Consider the following 17,337-nt stretch of genomic DNA (forward strand, 5'->3'; position numbering starts at 1 on the left):
GGGTGGGAGGGTGGCACGCAACTAAACTCAAACCATATCCAAACAACCATTTCCCCCAAAACACATAAATAACCCACTACAGCATCATATGTTCTGAAAAAAACCTGCAACCCAAAGTTTAACATCACGAGGATTAAATAAAGCCAAAGTGGCACGGGCAAAAAGGAGGAAAGCATAGGAAAGTTTCTGCCACTGAAGTACATGCCAGGATTTGTTAAAGAGAAAACTCAAATGACAAACTGTCTTCAAGGTGGGTATGGAATTCAAAAAACATTTAACTCTCATGCCCAAGAAAAGGAATTTGTCAAGCAAGGTAGGTTGGCAGCAAGCATTACACCTGGCAGGATGACAGCATTTGGTCATTCTGACATGTCAAGTTAGAATAAAACACCACCCCGGATGGTGCAATACGAAGTGCCTCAATGATCGAACTATAAGCTCTCTGCCAAAAACAAAATAAAATGATAAATCTATTTTCAGCCCAGGAGCTAATGTGAGTTTACAGAACAGGTTCACCAGCCAAAAAAACATGGCAAAATGACAAAAAAAAAAAAAAAAAAAAAGGCAGCAGAGCAAGCTTTCTTCTACATGATGGGAATCATGATGGATTTAGTGGATTAGATTCCAAACAGAAGGATGCTGTATGTTCAAGTTAATGTGCTATGACGAAAATTAAACTGAAAATACAACTCAGCATGATAAGCATATTTATGAAACGAAAATAAGACAAAATGTTTGCAATAATGCTACAGTAACTCTAGGGCATCACTTTCTCTGCCCACCTACTAGTATCCAGTATGTTCCTAGTTTATTATACAGCAACATTTCACTAGCAGAAAGAAGAAATAAAGAACATTATGTAAAGGTGCTTTAAAAGAGTTCAAGCCAAACAGAGTTATTAATGAAGCTTTCTGAGCTTGAAGCTCCATTATGATATCACATTAACCTACACTGCAGGTTAAAATGAAGTTTGCATTAATATTTGTTTAAAGGTATATACTCTTTTCCTCTCATTTTTAAGACCACCTTTGAAAAAAAGTTTTAAAAGGTAACAGTCTGTTCCATGCAAAGTATTTAATTTCCCTAACTTCTGATACAAAGAAACACAATCATGGTAACTAGCAAATGAAACAACAAAGAGCAGTGACAAGAAACAAAAGGAAACATCTGAGTATGTCAACAAACGACATTTTCAGAGATTTAGACCTTTAACTGATCAAGCCAAACTTGCCAGAATGACTCTTGTTCTTTCTCACAGCATGAGAGACAGACCATTTCAAGAATATTTCCATTACACTGCTAAACTGCCATCTGAACTACACACCATCCTCCCTTCCCCTCTCTCTGGTCTAAGTTACACAGAGGCAGGAGAGAGGGACAGAAGGCAGGTGGTTGGAGATCTGAAGTCAGCAACAGTACCAGGCATCTGTTACTGCCCAGTGGAGAGGCAGCTTATACTCTGTCATGACAAGGCTGCTTCTTCACACAGAGCAGCTCAGGGGAGAGGAGGGAGAGGTCAAAACAAGACATACTGAGGTGATCCAAAGCTCACTGTTGCCAAGAGAGGCATTCTCTTCTCCGTCCAAGACGTTAATTCATTCTCACAGCAAACTGAAACTTGTTAAGCCCTCAGTAGCAATTCAAATTACTAACTTGGAAGAAACCAAGCAAATTTGGATTAGGAAGTCACCTTAACTCACAACGTGGTCAGACAAAACTAGAATATAGGCAAAGAAAATGAGATAACTGAGGTTAGGAATGTAAATTACACTTTCAGTGGAGTTTCAGAAAATTGTTAGGACAATGCAAAGGCTATATAGCCACCTTCTTTCTCACACACCCAAGAGCTGAGGTAACAAGCTGAAAAATACCAAGACACTGTGTCAGCCTAATCTATGAAGGAGGACTAGTGTCTTCATGCCCTTCTTTCTGTGCTCCATGCTTCCTAGATGGTGCAGGACAAGCATTGAGGGGGCTTATTGAATTCAGGTTGCTCATTCTGCCTGTCCTGCAGACCTCTCCCAGCACCCTTTGATGACCACTTTTGTTGAGGTCAGAGGAATACTAAGTACAGGCACTCTCATAGTGTCCTTCATCCAAGTCACATCCTTCTCCACTGTTTCAACATCACATAAGATTCCTCCATTCTTTCTTCCTTTCTCTTACTTAGAAGAAAATGTTTAAAATCCATGCCCCCAAAACCACCGCTTTCCTACTGGTATGCACTTGCATCATGAAAATTCAAAATTTCGCTTAAAATATATCAAAATTTCTACCTTTGCTATTGCATCCTAGGGCCAATATGTATCTGTACAAACAATCAATATATTCTCCAAACATCTATTACTGCACTGCTCTGGCAACAACTCTTGAAATAAAAGGAAAAAAAAAGAATCTGTGCCCAACAAAATATGCAACAAGTAAAGTAATAGAAGATATTTGCATGTTAGCATTTACTCTATCCAGTATGCATGGTACTTACTTGGTGCATTCTTCTAAAGACTGTACAAGCATTTGCTGGAAAGAACTTATTTCTTCCAGGTTTCCCATTAAGTATGAAGTATTTGTCAAGGTTAACCTGGAGCCAAAGCAAATAAAACATGTTTAGGTTTGCAGCTATTGACTAATTGTGCATCAATACTATCTATTGCATTAAAAGAAAATGCTTACTGGTTCTTAGATCAAGGACCAGACTGTTTCAGTCAGAAAGCAAACTGAATAAAAACAATCCCTGCCTCAAGAATCACACAGTTCATAGAGGTAAATTCACACTGACATTGACATTATGACCATGTTAACCCTCCCCAACACATCAGAGATCTCAAGCTTAATTTAAAACACAGGACAAACTCACATACTTTTCACTGGCTTGTAATGGTCGCAGGTAGTTTGAAAGCATTGTTTGTAGCTCCTTAGCATATTCATTTTCTGTTTCTAATATATTTTGTAGCACCTATAATAAATGACAATTGCTAATTGGTACTTTTTAAGATATATCAATACCAGTTTTAAAGCATACTAAAATTTATTTAGCATGAGAAAAACTTAAGTGAGAGTTCCTACTTTAAAAATGCAAATATCAGCAAGAAAACACTGAATATTATACATCTAGAAATTCACAGGGAAAAAACCAAAACACTATACACAAGATGAGCTATCCTGTATATAGAAAAAAAATGGTAAGCTAACAGGATTTTCACTACATATTTTGTTGGAAAATTTGAGTTATACAGAGCTTTCTTCCACAGCCAGGGGTAATTATTCCCCCTATGTACTTCAGAACAGTCACAGTTCATCAGAGGATGGTAAAGCATAATAGAAGTTGCAAGAGAAATGAACAGTATCATTCTCTCAGTCTCAAATACAACACATTACAACTAATGTTGCTCATGGAGTGTTCAGATGCACTAAATAACCTGCTAGAATAACTGAATATTAACAGACTTACATAGATCAAGTAATTCCAACTTCACTTACCAATACAATTAGCACTATTCCATTATTTTTAAATAGTGCTGCCTAACCTTACACTGGGAGTACACTACCATAAAAAAATTACAATAGACTGATGCAAAGCCAGGTACTAATAAAATACAGCACATGCCTGGATTTTGGCTGAATATAAATCAAATAAGTAGAACAACCCCAAGTATGTACAGGAAAACATTTTACTGGATCATTTCTTGGGAGCCTGTTTTAGGATATCCTCCAATATAATTGTATCAGGTTCCACTGTGCTTTTAGAAGGCAACTTTTTTTTTGCCTCAAAAAAGTTATTTAGCAATAGGATCACTAGAATTAAATGCAGTTTAGTGAACAGAGCTGAACTTTGAAAACTTACTGCTATTCACTGGTCATAAGCCACACCACAAACCTCATTTTGTTACATGCCATATTTGTCAAGCCTACAGTAATATCTCATTTCAGCATTTATAGGAACGACTGTAATTGAGTGCATTATTCACTGTTGTAGTCAATACTCTTTCTTAGGAAATAAAAAAAAGCCATTCATTCCTAAATGCAAACCTGATGAAATAACTTTAAATAGTTCAGTATGTCAATGAAGAATTCACTGTTCCTTTCACTGGTGTCATTGACTCTGCTTATTCCTTGAATGCTTCTATTCATTTGGGGAGAGAGAGAGAGAAACCATTTTTGAGTCCATTCTTTTGTGGCAAGTCTGAATCCTGAACTGAAGATTAAAATGTCTCCATTCTCCGCTAAACACTGACAGAAGAATGTCACAGGGAAAGTTATGGCTACTAACTGGGAAATAACAGCATAAAGTACAATATGGGCACACAAATTTTAAAAAAGCTAAGGGGGTTTTTTACCATTTAGACCAGGGAAATAAAATACCTATGCCAATCATAGCACTAACTAGCCCCCATATTCTCTTTTAAATATATAAAACAAAGAAAACAAATAATGCAAACGGTAATGTAGAAGTACTTGGCATCCATGAGGTTCAAAACTAAGTGCAAAACCAATCTTTTTCAATACGGTTTTTCCCCAAAAAATCTCCCAGCCCAAAGTCATTACGCTCACAGGAAAAATTAGTAGGGAAAAGGACACTGAAAGCCAGGGACAAAACCACAGTGTCCTGATGAAGAACTAAACAGTATTAAAAGACACTGAAAGACAAAAATCAACAAATTTGCTAAGGATCTTGAAAGACTGCACCACTATCCCATTTTCTCAAAGACTACTTCCATTCTGTAGTACAAACAGCTGTCTGAAAAGCTTGAAATAAAAACAGTTTCATGTGGGACACATTCATTATTTTCCTTGTGTTTGTTTGGATTTTTCTTTGAGGATTTTCTTTGCCATATGGAGAACATGGGATTAGAGGAAAAAGGGCAGGGGGAGGTAATAACAAGAAAGCTTAAAAACTAGAATTAGTAACCTGACAATTGGAGAAAAAGAAAAATTAATGCCACTGTAAATAAAACTATGCTACAAAACCTGCGCAGAGTACCAGATGTACTTACATATCTTTTTATTCTAGTAGTTCACAGTGTTACACAATACTTGAGATATACAGTTTCAATAGTCCCCAGAACACATTAAATCTATTACCTTTCTTTTTAACAAATACACTTTTCACTACATATATTTTCAAAGAATAACCTTGCTTACATAGCTCTAAAACATAATTTCTGTGATATCTTGCATTCTTCCAGCTTGACTTACCTACCTTACTGAGAAGTTATGAGGATTAAACTCTTGCACTGTGCTTTGAAGTGACAAGTAGTCATTACTGCAACTCAGTATTTTGGCACCAGAAATCCCTTACATTCCTCATATCCACATCTTGTCCACATGATCTAATAATCACCTTTCTTCCCTTTCCTGCTTTCTGTGCATTCTGGCTGCTGCAAGACCCCATGAGACCTCCAAGACCTTGTTTCCACAACTGCACCACAACATTTGCACAGATCCGACCGAGTACCAAAAGAGCAGCATTGAAGTGACTGCCTTTGCAGCCTGTAACACTGATGAATGGCAGGCACAGACAACTGAGCTCATACAGCACCAGCTCTCTCAATCACATCACATGGCATACAAAATTCAAGGGTGGTTAACAGTTCTGTAACACAAAACCTCAGCCTTCTCCCTAAGGCTATAACTACTACCCAAAAATGGATTTAAAACTACCTACACGAAGATGATCACCTCCCAAACTGGTGGGAGAAAAGGCAGAGAGTCCAGAGACACACTTGGGCATGATCCTGCACCACATTCACATCTTATCATAGTAGTATGGCACTTAACCAAAATATCACCTAGTTGAGCAAAATCATGATGAGTATGTAATTTTCCTGGATCACAAGAATTTGCATGAGGAACTCCTTAAAACAGGGGCAGTGTAAAGCACTGCACAAGTATACCATATCTTGAGGGTCCTCAAAAACTTTTATGAACTTCAGTAGGCAACTTGATCCAACTGTAAAGCGAGGCCTCAAAAGGAATGTTTATTGTCTACTACTTCTCAAACACTTAGAAGGGAATAAGGTCATCCAAATAGTCATAACTGTGGAGAAATTTTCCCATTTCTTCACCTGCTTTTAGAAAAGCTACCTAATCTCAAAGCAACTGTAAATGCAGAGAACCTGATTTTATTCTGGATACAAAGTTATAAACTCTCAAGGGATCTGAAGTAAAAAATAAAACTCAGAGTAATGCCTGCTCTGTCTTCAGGGAATAACATGCTACAACAAATACACCCACTTCAGTAATAGGCTACTAAATTACTTCTACATGAAAAACGCTTCCTCACAAGTCTGGTTCGTACTACACACTACTACAGACATGCACCATTTTACAGAGGACAAAACCTCAGCATTCTCTACTAACCTGAATTCCTGAGCCAGGCCAAATGTACATACATAACAAATGACTGTCTTGTCAGCAACACGCAGTGCAAGGAGCAATTAATTAAGCACACAAGAAGGCATGAGATTTGCCTCATGAACTCCAGACAGAGCCATGAATCCACAGAAATAAAGAACAAGCTTACAAGGGGGCAAAGAGCAAAGGAAGGTGATGAAAGCAGTCTCATCTTTACGTTAGGTATTTTTCCCTTAGTCTATCCCAGTCCTCCTCCCAGAAAGGGAGCTTCTCCTCCCACTTCCTGAACTGCCCTTTGATTCTGTTCTCAGTCCAACAAATGTATCCTCAGGTGATGCCTGCTTCCCTAAGGTAAACAGCAATAAATACCCGTGAGGACTATAGAGTCTCAGCACATCCCCACATGGGGATAGCCACAACTCAAAAATAATTCACAGTCCCAGAATACCAGTCTCAACTCAAGCTTGCTAGCCAAGAGAGCCTTAAACACAGATTTTAACATTTACTCCTTCATTCGAGTTACATCCTTTCAGCTACTAGTTGCCAAGTTTTTTTGCAGCTCTTCTGCTTTTTCCTTAACTTTATTATCAGTACAGACTGATGACACACAGCACAGGGAAGTCTCATGTCTGCAGCTTAGGTATTAAGACAGAACAAAAACTCAACTCAGAAGTTCACTTCAGTGAACGGGCTTGCTGTTCATCTTACCTACATGTAAAATGTAAAAAAACCATTCCTATTTAATAATAACTGAAAACATTTTATAGCTATATTGCCAGCAGAAGCACAAAATGTATTTCAAGAAAAGCTAAATGTCAACATGTCTAATTTCGGTTTCAGACACAGCAGTACAGTCTTACTTCCCTGAAACAATGGGCATGCTACAGTACAGCCTCTCATTTTTTAAACCAGAAGAATAAAATGGTGAGTTAAAAAAACAGAGGGGTATTTGCCACATTGTGGAAAAACGTGAAAAAAAGGCAATTATGCAGTTCATTGCAGGCAGACTTAAGACCAGCACTCCAGAGTCAGTGCTGTAATTCACAACATATCTATATATTATTATGAACTGGTCATTTTCAACCCCTACAGTGTCATCAACAGTTATTAAGAAACTAGCAGTCAAAACAGTTGGCATCTTATTAAATCAGGTTAATTGTACCAAGAAAGTTGCACCTGAGCAAGATGAAAAATAAACTAATCCTAAGAGCAGGTATATGATGGTCACTAGGGTTTGGGGTGGGGGGTTTGTTTGTTTTTAATTAAGCTGCTTTAAAAGCCAGCCACAGAGCTGTACTTCCTGAAGCACAGTAGCTTGAGCCTCCATGATTAGAAGGGGTTATCCAGGGAATAATTATAAAAATGACACAAACCAAAGGTGATATTTCAAAATTGTATGGTATAGCTTAGATGCCTGAACAAATTCAACATTTCACTTAAGTACACTTTCACCTCTCAAATTCGCATCCACACACTATAATAACTTCAAAAAACCAAAACAAAACAAAACAAAAACAACACTATAAAGAGATACAGTGAAAACAAAAATAAATTTTATCAATCCACTATTTTGTCACTGGATATACCACAGCAAGATCATTACTTCCTGCAGTTAGAGGGAAGGGTGTGCCTGCACAGATACTTTCCATTGTGACCAGTAGTTGTGGGATGCAGTAGCCAAGGAACTGCAGCCCTCCTCCCTTCACCACAGAATTGCAGCTACTGACAGAGGCAGGAACAGAGCCAGATGGAGGAGCAGGAGGTTGCTTCATAGCCTTCAATTAGGGACTACAGACAAAACACCTCTGTTCTTCCAGGTGTCTTTCATGCCACAACCACACAAGATGAAAAGAGAAAATTATGCTTTATGATCCTTTTTAAAACTTGTCATATAAAATGAAAACCCATGACACCTGCTTGGAAGAGAAGGGAAAGAAAGGTTGTGGTTTGGTTTTACACCAGCAGGGAGCACTGCTTAACAAAAACAGTAAGATGTTTTTTTGCTTTCCAATGTATCTACTCAATAAATAAATGATTCTCAACATGGTTACACCATGCTTAAAGACAGAGTTGGGTGTGTTTTCTACATGCATCTACTAAAGAGGTCTGAATACCAGGTTAAGAACTCCTGGGAGTGTGCTAAAGGCTCACTCTGCCCGTACTGCCTTGCTGTGAAATTTATCTACCAGTATAAGGGAGAGGTCCCTTAAGTTAACAACAGAGTTGATTTACAAGCATGAATACAAAATAAGCAAATTAAACATTTTGAAATGGTCTCTTACTCGACAAAAAGGACAAAAATATACTTAATCATTTTAACACAGCAGAATTTCAGTATTTCACAGAGACTGGAGAATATTGATGACATGTGGAGGATGGGAGAGAAAAAGGAAATTAACAATTAGCAAAACACATAAAATGAGCATATTACATAAATGCCAATCATTCACTTACTTTAGACAATAATTTGTGGCACCATGTTTAAGAACCCACATATGTGATATTCTATTAGACTAATAATGATCTTGTTTATATGAGAATCCACCAGTACCCCTATCTAGTTTTGGTACTTCCTGGCAAGAGAGCCTTTTTTTTTTTTTTTTTTTTTTGTGCAAATAAGAGCATTTAGTTAAATGGCATTCTACTGTATATAACAGCTCACACGGAAGAAAACATGATCACTCACCACATTGTAATAACTTTTGTTAATTGCAGATGTATCAAAGCCTTTAGGTGGACTCTTCAAGGTACCTGATTTGGGGGAGACTGGTTTTTCTGAAATAAAAGACATTTTGGGGTCAATGGGGTGTAATTTCACAGCTCAACACTAGAGGTCAAACAAACTGCTTTAAAATATTTATCAAGATACAGTGAAAATGGTGCTTCACTGAGAAACATACATAATAGTTCTTCAAATTACTGGTAAAGAATCAATATGTTCACAATGAATGAAACTCTAGCCTCATCAAAGGCAAGCAGAAAAACTCCCATTCTTTTTCCTGGACCAGAAAGTCAGTTAACAAAATTTGCTTTTCCAAATTTATTTTTTCAAAAACAAGATCATAGATTGCAATTAAAAAAACAAGCAAAAAAAATCAGTAACAGGCATTTCCAAACCATATACACACTTTCAAACAAAAGTAGTATTAAGTTTTAATATCAATTTAATGAACTCTGTGAAAGCAAATGACCAATCAAAAGTGAACGCTCCAGGTGAGACATTGCACTCAGTCTCAAAACACATATTCAAAACACTATACTAGTGAAGTGACTTACCTTATGCCCAGAAAATCATCTTTTAAAACAATTACCTTTTGTTATTAATGAAGTAAAAAATAAAAATGCTTAAGCACTTGAAAACAGGGTCCTTCATAACAATAAATCCTTCCTATAACCCACAGGGAATCTATCGCTCAGTAATGTATGCTCTTCCTAGAATGACAACAACAAAACGACAGTCCTGAGAGTTATTCAAGTGCTGGCCCAGAACAGAGGCAGAGAAAACACACTCCTGAAGTCTTCCCTCCCAACACTACCACTCCTCTAAGTCAATCACAGAGGAGCAAACATGAGGTGAGAGAAAAATCAAAAGCAACATGCTGCATGCTGCAGAAACAGCCAGTAAGATTTACAGCATCTTTTTGATCTCCCACACTTGACTGTACACTTAACCAACTGAGAGTGCTTGTGAGACTATGTTTATAAGGACATTTTGGTGTTTTGATTTGTCTATTTTTGTGTGTTTTTTAAATAATCAGTCTTGTCTAATACGCAAATGTCAAATAAGCATTTGAGTAATTTGCATCCAGGCTATAAAACAGCAAATTGTCAACTGAACTGCCCCAAACAAAACCACAGAAGCATCAACAAAACATGCCTACTGAAGGCTCTACCTTTATTTTTAAAGTGAGCTCCTGTTTCAAACACATTTTAATAAAGATTTATGAATAATTTAACTCTAGTTTACCTGATACCTCAGGCTAAGAATAAATTATGCAAGTCTCAAACACCTTTCCAGGAGAAGCCCAGTAAGCCAGGCTAAGGGCCAGCTATGGAAAATTCCCATGGACAGCAGAGCTGACCAGCAAAGCACCATCATAAGCACAACACTCCCTGCAGTACCAGCCTCTCCTGAGCAATTTAGGGCTTCTTCTGGCTCCCAGCTGCAGCCCATGGATGATGCCATCTCAAGCAAGCTGACTCCAGGTGCACTCCTTTCATCTCCAGTACCAGGACAGCCTGGCAGGCCAGAGGCTTTAGCTACCAGCCCATGAAAGGCAGCTCAGGCCCCATGAGCACACAAATGCAAGTATCTTTAAGGGGATTTGTTCTGTATTTCACTGGAACTCCCCTCAAAGAAGTTAATCTGAAAATAAAATATAGTCTTAAAACTGCCAAACATGAGCAAAGAAAAAAAAATATTCTCCTTACTACATTCAGGGGTGACAGTAAAACCCTTTTGGTTAATATCCTCTGCCTACCCACCCCACGACTGATCTAAGCTGACACACAGCACAAAAACTATTAGACCCAGCAGTTATCCAGCTGGGAACACTGATGCTCTCAGCCAGCAACCTTGCAATCCATAAATGCTCTGCTAGACAGCCAAGTAATTCCAAATGGCAGGACTCCTCCCACCCCCTTAGAACGAAGCTGTAAACTCAAGCAGATTTGCCATCAAACGCTCAGTGTGAGAGAACCTAAAATCAAGTCATAAGTATGGCTACTCATTTATATATTCATCTATATTGCTACTCTATATGAGACAATTAAAATTCTTTTCTTTGTACTGACTTATGAAAATGATGTCATTCCCACAAACATGGTAATTTGCTTTCATTCCCTGTGGAAGCTCTTGGACTTATCCTACAATTTATAGTGACTTTCAGGTTCACTAAATACCTAAAGGTTTATTAATCATGTGCCAAAAAGCATGAAAGGAGAAACCAGAGTTATTTAAGGACAAACGTAAATACTTGTCACAGAATTTATCATAATACAGATGTCTCGAAAGGAGGAACAAGAGTTATTTAAAGATAAAGGTAAATACTTTTTACTGATTTTATCATAATACAGATGGCTGACCATTGTTAAGCTGGCTGATCATGGAATTCTGGCTCTTTGTTATCTTAAAGGGGGCAAAAATACCTCTCCCCTTAAGCTGCTGAAGAAAGTGGGAGATTTTTTTCTGAAACATATAGAGTCATTTATATTGCCAGCTGTTCAGCTGATTCAGTTATCAATCAGAGACACTCACGTGTCCAAATTCAGATTTAAAGACAGGACAGAAAAAAAGAATCACACATTGATATCATTTTGCCCGAACAGCCATAATCAACATTTAGCTTTTAAAATGTAAAGGCCATTTCTATTGCAGAAACAGAATCAGACACAGCAAATTAGTCCAGCTGTCTATCATGTCTGGTATTCTGCCTCCAAGCAGTGCCTTGCCTCATAAGGAGGAATAAGAAACAGTCTTGTTGCAATTAGCTTATTGCACAATGCATCACACAGAAGAAAATCCTGATCTTGCACATAAGAAATCACTTTGTTTATGCTAAGTGTCATTTATTATCCTTGGTAATAGAACATTAGAGTATTTTGCAAACAGAGCACACTTCATTAAACATTTCAAGAAGGTACCACCTCCATTCAGCACACTATGTCTTTATAAAGTCCACAGGTTTTTGGATCATCACAAAACCCTGGCACCTTGCCCACTCCACAGAGACTATATTTCTCAAAGCCCTGGAAGAGAGTGACCTGAGCCAGACACCAACTTTTCCCACACAGAAGATTTTAGCATCTCCCCACTTTTCTTCCAGCTACAATGTCTATCACTTATATTAACACTGAAAGCACAACGAAAATGGCTCAGCATATGATCAAATGCAAAGCTGGCAGGCATCTGCTCTAGTGTGGGAAGAGAAGGTATCCTGCTGGTGACTGAAACCAAGAGCTAAGTAACCACTGTCCATCTCTCTTGTGATCAAAGCACCACTGTCAATTGCCCTCAGCCACACTTGATAATGCACTGTCTAGTGGCTAGTGATAAACCAGGTGGACTTCACTTAACAGATCATCTTTGGGTGGAGAATGAGGGTAGCAAAGGCTTTTTAACATTACTCTTCCACTAAATAATTTTCCTCAGTGTATGCAATATATAACCACCTTTTCCTAAGTAGTACATAAGATGCCACAAACTCTCTAAAACAAAGCTATCTTATTCTTTACAAATATTTATTTATTGGTTGTAAAAAGACAATTTGCCCAATCCTTCCCAATACTTTGTTTCTTTCTATTTTAACTTAGGTGCCTTCAAATTACTTGACATTCCCACATTCTCTCTCTTCTGTCATGTCTTCACTTCATGCCATATTCATTTTCATGCAACACTCTACTTCGTGCCACTCCACAGAGTATTTATTCCCTTCAGAAGATGTTTTACTAAAGCACTTTGACCCAACCGCTACAAGAACACCCCTGCATATTTCTGCGATTACTGCGCCGTGGTGTGTAATCTAGATAAAAAAAATCCAATTTGAGCTATTTCATCCTGCATTAGGGGAGGAAAGATGTGCCAACAAGAACACCAAAAGCTATGTGGTCCCTATCAGCAAAGTGCTACAAGCAAGCTCTCTCTTCCTGACTAATCAGTTCAAGTCCAGCATTAGGAGGGGAGACCTAAACTTGTTCCCAGTTCTCAAGATGGCTCAGGCACTGCTGCAGTGCTCCACTCTGCAATACAGACACTACCAACACTTCTACCCCAATAGTATTCACTGGGTCCTAACCTCTATTTTATTCATGTCTGTAGAGTTACACTTGACAAGCGAACACAATACTCCTCTGAGCGTACATGGCTGGGGAGACAAAAACTAACATTCTTCATGGGGTTTTAGGGTTTTTTTCCTTTTTTTTTTTCCAAAGCCAAAAGTGTAATTTCTCCTTCCCTCATGCACCACAAGATAGAAACAGCTGACACTCTACTCCTCCACTATATTCTGACCTTTTCCCCACGCTGATTTTGGTCTTTTTAACATCCAACCAAAAGAAACACTATCACTGTAATTTGCACTGGGCCTGATACTAACAACTGTCAAGAAACCATAACAGAGGCCAAGGCAGTAACGATACATTAATTTCTGCAAAGAATTAGAAAAAGGTTTCTGGCATATCAAACATAGTTTTTACAAAGCTATATTCCCTCCTGTGTAATCTCATGCCATTTATAGGGATTATGCTTGGATAAAACTCAATAACTGACCATGAGATTTTTTTAAAAATCTGATTAACATGTGACAGTAGCTATCAAGTGCCTCCCATTCTGGCTAACCACTCTTCTTTCCATTGCAAGGGAACCCTCTAAACTAGGTCTCCAAATCTCTAACTACCGTGTGAGACAGAAGCAGCACCATAAGAGACAAGACTCCATCTACACCTTCACCCCTTCTTGTTCCAATTTATCTAAGCAAAAATAACCTCAATAAGGCCACACTGTCAAGTATCTCAACAAGTTCATACATTATTTTTTACCCTCTGCCACATGTAACAGTAGAGCAGGATAAAAAAAAAATCCTTTCATTTCAAAGTACTTCCTGACTAGCAACCAAAGAACACTTAAAAACGTAAGACGTTATAGCGTTTGAAAATGGAAATGAAAACACAGGCACATGGGGGAGGGAGAGAGAAACAGACCATTTTTTTTTAAGCTCACAGTGAAGGCACGTACCTGAATAGAAAATACTACCTTTTTTTAAAATATATTTACATGTTTGATCATAACTATCACAACTTTAAACAAAACCTCCTTTTCCCCTTGGGTCACGGAGGGGGACAGAATAAATACACACTCAAAAGCAAAACAAAAACAGTTTTCCATCTCAACCAAATTTATTTTCCCCCAAAATAATCATTGTCCAGCCTAAGAAAACGAAATGCTGTGCTTTGCTCAATAATCTCAGTTTGTGTCCTACAACAATTGGCAGCTCACCTCATACATGTATTAGCATTGTGTGCTGACTCTAATCACTCAGGCACAGCTATACAAACAAGTTACAATCAGAGCACAATCACTGTGAGATACCTTATAATGAGATATGCTCTGCTGGTGTAATTTATGTAATGCAGCTTACTTTTCTTCTAAACTCTTTAAGACATCAATGAGGGCAACAGCAGCTCCATTGCCATGCATCTCTTTCTTCCCTTCCTTGAATATAACTTCAGAGCCACCGTAAAAGCCAAGATTACATATCTACAAGTTTTTTACACGAAAGGATTTTAATTTAGAACAAAAATCCATTTACCTAAATTACTAATGCCCATGAAGTTTTTGAGAATTAAAAGAAACACACACGCATAAATAAATCCCCTCATTTCTTCTTTTACTCAATTTGCAGAAGCCAGGTTACAGCAGACTGAGGGGATTTAATTTAGTGAAATCCAGGAGCTTATTTAGTCGTGTCCTGGGAGCTCTCCATATAATGCATCATCCTATATGGACTTTCTAACTATTTACATTATTTTCAGCTACATTTCAGAAGAAGAACCGTAGAGTCATACTGCCAACTGCCAGAACATTTTAGAGAGTATTCTGAAAACAGATGAGATGTCCAGGATGAACATTTTTTTCACTGAGACCTTAATCAAGGGCATGTATTTCAACAGTCCTATCTGGATCTTTTTTAAAATCAACCAGTTGTAACACTGACAGAAAACATATTTTGAATTTGAGCTAGCAAGGCTGCAAGTTCTCCTAACTACTTTCAAAATACATAAGGCAAAGAAGAGCACTTTTATATTTTAACCTCATGCTTAAGGTATAAAGGCACTTAAAATACTTCTGAATTATAAAAAACCTGAAGTGAGGTATAAAAATGGACAGTTTAAGATTATCAACTCAAGAAATGTCAACTCTCCTAATGAAGATGAACTAAGAAGAGCAGGGACACAAGAAGGCAAAGGAAATTGCATATAACCTAGATGAAGCTTCTCATGAACACCGACTTATCCAAGTAACTTCAGAGCTTTGCAACAAACAGCATTACATCCTTGTTTCAACAAGGACAGCAGAACAGAGAAAGTACAGCAGCAGGACACAGTGGCAATGCATTTGGATACAGAAGGGAGGAGAATTCCAGAAAAGCCCTATCTCTAGGATCATCAACAATACCCATAATAAGGAGTGTTCTTTCACAAGCAAAACTCAGTTGAGAATAGAAATATTCATAACAAGCTTCATGGAAATAACCGATAAAATAAAAAAACAGTGCAGCAAAATTACAGCAATGGAGTTCAAGAAGAATTCAGTAAACTTAAAAATATGGGTAAAAAGAAGTCCCACTAGTAACAACATAAGCAGAAAAGGCTCACAAGAATGATAATTCCTTTAAAAATTAGCGGCACGTTAAAGAAAGAACAGAAAAAGTGGATACAAACTGACATGGAACAAATATCACAAGTATATACACTGACCACAAACACACAAAAAGAAGCAAGAGTAAGCAGGAGAAGTCAGGTCACCATTTAAAATACAATTAACATGGTCACGAGGGTAAGAGCAACAAAGAATTCCACAGCATGCATACATACATGAAGGAGTAAAGCTAACCTGCAACTCCACAGTTACTAACACACTAAGAAGCTCTTGGTATGTCATGCTTCCTTCTACCACCCCTCCATCCACCTCATAAAAAAGTCAACTTCAGACAACTCAAACATATACCTACAAATGCATAAAAGCAGGTTAAAATCACTATTTGATGAATTACACAGTACCTGTTGTGCTGATTTGATAGTAAGAGAACTAACTATATCCATATCTGAAACCAGAGAGGACAAGAGAAGTTCCATAAAGTACTGGAAAAAGCCAAACACAGTAATTTTAAAATGGAGGAGGAAAACAGAGAAAGCTAGTGAGCTATAGCTCAGTCATTTTGCCTTTGTAATACTCAGTGAACTAAGCTTCCTGAGAGGAGAAAACTATGGGCACAAACAGAAGAAACTTCCATAGAAGAAATTGAACATATGAGACGGCAGTTCAAGAATGCAAGAAGTTTTGCAGAAGCCAGAAGGGATAAACTATTGAGGCAGAGAATACACACCAGTGGAGGGAAAAGGACTTGGGAGAAAATTCTTCTGAGGGCAAAAAGTGAAGGTAAAAAACATGTCAGCCCCAGGGATCAGACAGGGCTACAAGGAGTCACAAGCATCAGACTGCACTTGGTACACTACAGCTTGTCTCTTCCTGCTTAGAAGACTTACTTCACCCAAGGGCAGTATTCTTAATAAAAACAAGAACCACTTAATTCCAGTTACTGGCAACTTCTGGTTTTCGCATGTTCACTGTTAAAGCATTTCTATTCTGGAGCTTAATTGCCTAGCCAGGTTCCAGAAGTTGGAAGAGGTCAAAACTGATGAAACCCAAACAAAATCTCTGCAGCAATGATTTAAATGAATAACAATGAGACAAGAGGGTCATCATGGCTGATGGTACAACATTACAAACCAAAAACAGGCTTCAATAATTGCTTCTCAGGATAAGCTGCATCTGAGATATCTCTAAAGAACATTAAAGCCAAGTCTTACATTGTGACTATGTCTAAGAGAAGCTGGTTGAAAAGGACAACGAAGCTGCAGATCTAAGACCAGCATTTTTCAGCAACAGACTGGAGATATTAAATCGAGGAAGAAAATAAGAGGATGGAACCAAAGGAGAAAAGATACGTTTGAAAATGGACTTTTGCTCTCACAACCTCAATGCAATCAGGCATCTGAATAGCTGCCTCATAATGGGGGAAAAGAGGAAAAAAAAAAAAAAAGCCATGCCAAAGACTAACACAGCCCCAAAAGATGTGTGTTTTCACTGGAGCTGTAACAAAAGAAACAGTAGTAAAGCCTTCCAGAGACTCTGGGTAACTTTATCCTACCAGGCTTATCCCTAATCTCTGAAAATAAGCCAAGACAAGGAAAGACATGGGGTAAAAA

General features: G+C 37.9%; 1 protein-coding gene across 6 annotated transcripts in view; it reads right to left on the bottom strand.

The window, feature by feature from the left end:
* Nucleotides 1–17,337, bottom strand: part of ARHGEF7 (Rho guanine nucleotide exchange factor 7) — a 115,782-nt gene that overhangs the window by 46,736 nt on the left and 51,709 nt on the right. For 5 of the 6 annotated variants that reach the window (XM_066176752.1, XM_066176757.1, XM_066176756.1 and 2 more), the window contains 3 exons: nt 9,038–9,126; nt 2,859–2,953; nt 2,483–2,578 (listed from right to left, as the gene is read on the bottom strand). In XM_066176752.1, coding sequence (XP_066032849.1) covers nt 2,483–2,578; nt 2,859–2,953; nt 9,038–9,126 — 280 coding nt within the window. Of the gene's footprint in view, nt 1–2,482; nt 2,579–2,858; nt 2,954–5,338; nt 5,443–9,037; nt 9,127–17,337 lie in introns of those variants that run through there. The other variant, XM_066176758.1, reaches the window with a different exon arrangement.

Source organism: Chamaea fasciata, unplaced genomic scaffold, assembly GCF_029207755.1.
Source record: "Chamaea fasciata isolate MVZ Bird 193981 ecotype frontalis unplaced genomic scaffold, bChaFas1.0.hap1 SCAF_2, whole genome shotgun sequence".
Taxonomy (NCBI): domain Eukaryota; kingdom Metazoa; phylum Chordata; class Aves; order Passeriformes; family Sylviidae; genus Chamaea; species Chamaea fasciata.